We start from the raw sequence: 4,850 nt of genomic DNA on the forward strand, positions 1-4,850 counted from the left end.
GTTTTGCTGACATTTTTACAGATATTTATATTTACAGAAATTTAAAATGTGCAGAGTACAGTATTTCACATATTTAAAGTACTCTACCCCCTCCACTCTTTCTGAAGATGCTATTTGGAATAATTGTATAGATAATAGTAAACTCAGAATTGCACTTTTCAAAATGGGAAAATACATACAATTGCATACAGACAATCTAACACTAACAAATACTATACAGCTTAACACTGAATGTCAGACATAATTTAAAATTACTAAAACAAGTTGTGCTCAAAAGGAGGCTGTTTTGAAATTTAATTAATTAAAATATATTGTCTCACCATGAAATTGTCCAAATGATGCAAAGATTCTGATTTGTGAAAGGAGTATTCACTATATCACTGGAATTAAACAGGTTTCTAAAAGAATTAAGTCCACCCTTAAAAATGTTTTTAATAATTGACTTCAATGAGAAAAACACGTAGAACGTTTGTGTTTGTGTAAAAAACAATATGTAGTGAATTCTGTGAACTCCTTGTTGAGTTAAATGTTTTCCCAGAACTAGCAACCCCTAGCAAAGAGGCGCAATGTTGTTCTAATTAATTCACGGGCAGAACTTTAACCCTGATCCTCAGTCTTGTTGCTTAAAATTTCAAGCATGCATCCAACTAAAACCACTCTGTCACATCATCATGCAGTGCCGTGTGTTTCAATGAATTGGATTAATGCTCGTAATTTTACTGGGATGACAATAAATAAACATTTACCCAGATCAGTACAGGGAACAACAGAAATGTTGATGCAGTGTGCATGTGCAGCTTTAGCAGTTAGGTGGCTAAAACATGAACCTTAGCCTTCCTTGTCATATTTAGACCAGGGAGGGAAGCAGCCTTGGATTTAACTGTCCTACTTCCACCATGTTTACAATGACAACGCTAACTGCTAAGCAGAAAGATTCTCATCCTCTCCTTCAAGCATGATTGACCACAAAACAATCAAAAAAATGTTGTAGCAATAACACATCCTTGACCCTGAGATGCAGGTTCTGCAGATAAAGAAGTTGGCAGGCAAGCACATAAATAGTTATAACCTCAATCTGGAGTTCATCAACCTGATGAAAATGCAGCAGTCCAGTTATAGGCTGGAATGTTAGTTGGTCAACAAGCCGAGGTTCAGGTTCAAGGGCTACAGCTCCACTAACATGGTTTAATACTAAATTCAACTGCAGAATAGACTCAACAGCTCTTGCTTGACTTTGTCTGTATATAGTATCAAGAAAGGCTAATTTTCAGCCATTTTCATTTAAGACAATGGAATGTATAAAAATGGGGTATGACCTTTTTGTGCACCTGGTCATTTAAAAACAATAAACATTAATAGATGAGCAAGTAGGTCCTGCTCAAGGACACGTGTCTAAATCACACCTATGATGTGTTGCTAATTTGAATGATAGGGTTATAGATATTAGATATAGATATAGATATTTGAGCATGACACGTGCAAATGTTGCAGTAGAATTATTAACTAAGAGCACAGTAGGATATTATAGTGACACAGTCTGATAAGAAATGCCACAAAGGATGTTTATTTCTTACTGAATCCTCCAGTGATTTGATTTATTCATCATATGAAATTTTATTTGGCAAACTCCTGAAAATGTTTTTTTCAGGAGAACTACTTGAGTTGCTGCAAAAATGTAACTTGGTGATCAAGTGATCTTTTTTCAAATACTGAGTCACATGACTCAGCAAACCCAAACACAGAAACTTGGTTTTACTGAGATGATTCTGAATTCTCTTCTAAAATATATTTCGATTTTAATTTTAATTTACATAGCCTATTATTTTCCTTTTGTTTTTTTAATGGTTTTGTAGGCTACTACCGTGAAATAGGGTTGCTGTTTTTACATAATTCAAGTAGCCTGTGAATGTCATCATGCTTGTATGTTCTGTAGGCCTACTTGTTCTTTTTTATTTGTATTTATAATAAAGAAGGACTAAATAGGCTATTGGTCGTAATCAATGTGATTGGTCATTTAACTGGAAAAAAAAAACCTGAAAAAACACACTGCCTTCAAAATAAAAGGCTCTGTTGTACAACAAAATTTGAGCCAATGGTCAAAATCAAATAGTGTATGAAGATCAAATATTGTATGAAGGATGTGCTTTCGATAACATTCTTCTTCAATTGTGTACTTTTTGAGCTTGTGCTCACACAACATTTAACCATAAAAAAGGAAGGGTAAAATACGGAACACAAGGTTTAGATTTGAGAGTGTAGCCGGAAATTCTCCGTGTTATTCTGCCTCACTTGACGCAGTCCACGCAGTCCTCCTCCTCCGTGTTAAAGTAGGCGGACGTGACTCGCATGTGCTCTTTATCATTGGTGTAGTACAGGCTGCTACTTTCTGGGCTGCTAGATGGGTTAAATATAAACCTTTTACCGTTTATAAACGCTGTGCTCCTATTGAGCAGTTTCTTCACCTTTGAGAGGACCCCTACGTAGCTCCTGTCCTGCCGGTGAGTTTGACTTTTTTAAGCGGCAGCTCAACCTTCACAACTATATTTGTAAAACGTCCCACAAAGTCCCACTTCTTAATGCTGATTGGCTTGGACTCCGCTCTTAGACGTTCATAAAATTAACGATAAAATCCGCATAACAAAAAATGTAACGTTAAATATTGTTAGACAGATTAAGATATTGTTTCACAGAGCACTGTTGTGAATAGAACTATTTGTTTCTCCCGGTGGGAGAATCCTGACAGAAAGGTATTATAAAATATGACTCACATATTGTTGACCGCACAGTTTCAGTTATTTGCTGTTGCCAAATAACGTTATAAAATATTTATATCAATACAGAATTTGATTAGGTTATGGTTAAGTTATACACTCTGATTCTTAAGTAACCATTTCGTGTAGTTGAGTTCGATCCAACCAAAAGAAAAATGTCACAAATGATAATGATGTTACTTCATTTCTAAAACTTGTTTAAAAACAGAAAGCTACTAGCAGGGATGGTCCTGGCATGTCTGGGACCCTAATCAGAGCCACCCAGATCCACCCTGAAATGAAGATCTCTAAAAGAAAATAGCTAAAATTAACATTATGGTCTGTTTAATGGGAAGTGCCCAATTATTTTAAAAAGAGAATACTGGACTTCACTTATGTACTGCCTGGTGTCCACAGGAGCCCTAGAAACCTAAATCATTTATGCCTTCAGCTGGTTCTGGCTAATTTGCAGTGTGGTTTTCACAACACCTGAAAACCAGTTCCACACATTCTTCCTGTACTTACTGTTTAGCTCTAAACCATATCATCAAATAAGTGTTTATTTACTGTTTAACTGTCTTTACTCATAGCAATGACGCTGAGCTCCATAAAGTCTTTCAAGCTGGAGCTGGATGGTCCAGCTGATGCAGCGTTCACTGGAGGGGAGGTGGTGTCCGGCCAGGTGGTGCTGGAGCTACGGAAGGACACCAAAGTGCACTCCATGAAGGTGCAGGGACGAGGGGTGGCCACAGCACACTGGCTGGAGAATCGTGGCATGAACTCTGTGTATAATGACTACACCTCCAAGATCACGTACTTCAGGAAGAGACAGCATCTGATCCGAGGTCAGTGGTGACAGCTGCAGATGGTGATAGTTAATATTCAGAATGTTTATTTATGAAACTGGCTGTAGAATAATTACAGGGCAGGGAAGAGAGACAAACAGGACCGGTCAAAGAGTTCAGTTGTTATGCTTGAACTTGAGTTATAGTCCAAAGTTGACTAGAAATAAACTGTTGACTATGACTATTAAAAAATGCAGAACAGTCCCTTCACTTCTATAAAATGGCTGGCATTTCTATAATTTGTGCTGACTTTTCTTTTGTTCCCTGTTGTATCAGCATAATATTCTTGTATGAAATCATCCTTGCTTGTAGCTTTGCTGTGATATACATTGTAACTGTATTTCAGCATGGGTTGCAGCTTGTGTATGAAAAAGTTCTCTCTTGTCTGAATAATGTGGTGTAAAACTGCTGATCTTCTCTGTCATGTGCCAGCTGGTAGCCACTGTGTCTTGTCGCTGCACTTGAAATGAAGCCACCTGGGACAAATATGTTGCATGGAAACCCGGGAGAGAGGTCAACACTGGCTACATTTGATCCTATCATTAAACACAAATCCATTAGTGCTGAATCCAAATAAACACAACTATGTTTATTGAGTGCTGTTTTGTACAGGACATAACACTTTAAAGTGAGAAGTTCCCCCCAGTGTTGTAGGTACCAGAAATCAGTGAGGCAGAGAATACAGGCCATAGTAGCTGAGTAAATAAACTGTCGACAGGTTAATGTTTCATTAAATGCCATGTAAACATTACTCTCCAGTGTGGTCGGACAGGTAAATATGACTGGATTTTAAATTGCAGAGTCTCAGATAAGAGCTGAATTTGTGTTGTTGTTAAATTGGCAGATTAAAGAGAGCCGACCAAGTTTGAATCCAGAATATCGTTTTCAGGACATTTGCTGCTGCAGCAGCTGCATCGTTTGTGTATACACTCTGGTTAAAGGTACACTAGGCAGGTGTTAATATCTAGTCTACATTTCAGCCTAAATCATACACTGTGATTATAGGTGGGAAATTAACTTTTTAAAATGTGAACATCTACCAGACGCTGACAGACGCTGATAAATGTTTAAATTCACCAACATCTCAATAGTAAATCTTTACTTTGTGTCTGAAATCTATCATATTTTACCACCATTTGGCAATACAAACACATCACCCATTAACTGAGATAACTAGAACTAAAGCATATTTTATTGTATTGATTTTGTATAAAATAGTCATATGTCAGTTACAATCAGTTACCACAGCTGAAAC

The 4,850-nt window shown here is 37.1% G+C and overlaps 1 protein-coding gene across 1 annotated transcript; it reads left to right on the forward strand.

The window, feature by feature from the left end:
• Window positions 1-2,313: 2,313 nt before the first annotated feature.
• Window positions 2,314-4,191, forward strand: LOC119900489 (arrestin domain-containing protein 2-like). The gene is made up of 3 exons (XM_038715493.1): window positions 2,314-2,498; window positions 3,341-3,595; window positions 4,028-4,191. The coding sequence occupies exons 2-3, from the start codon at window positions 3,343-3,345 to the stop codon at window positions 4,063-4,065; spliced, it is 291 nt and encodes a 96-aa protein (XP_038571421.1). The 5' UTR covers window positions 2,314-2,498; window positions 3,341-3,342; the 3' UTR covers window positions 4,066-4,191.
• Window positions 4,192-4,850: the final 659 nt, after the last annotated feature.

This window comes from Micropterus salmoides, unplaced genomic scaffold (genome assembly GCF_014851395.1).
Source record: "Micropterus salmoides isolate LMB-PRFRI ecotype aquatic unplaced genomic scaffold, ASM1485139v1 Ms_hic_scaffold_13, whole genome shotgun sequence".
NCBI lineage: Eukaryota > Metazoa > Chordata > Actinopteri > Centrarchiformes > Centrarchidae > Micropterus > Micropterus salmoides.

Bases quoted from the DNA above. Each gene is read 5' to 3' on its own strand.
- LOC119900489 (XM_038715493.1), top strand. From the start codon at position 3,343: ATGACGCTGAGCTCCATAAAGTCTTTCAAGCTGGAGCTGGATGGTCCA. The intron at 3,596-4,027 runs GTCAGTGGTGAC...GTCATGTGCCAG, and splicing joins GAGACAGCATCTGATCCGAG to CTGGTAGCCACTGTGTCTTG.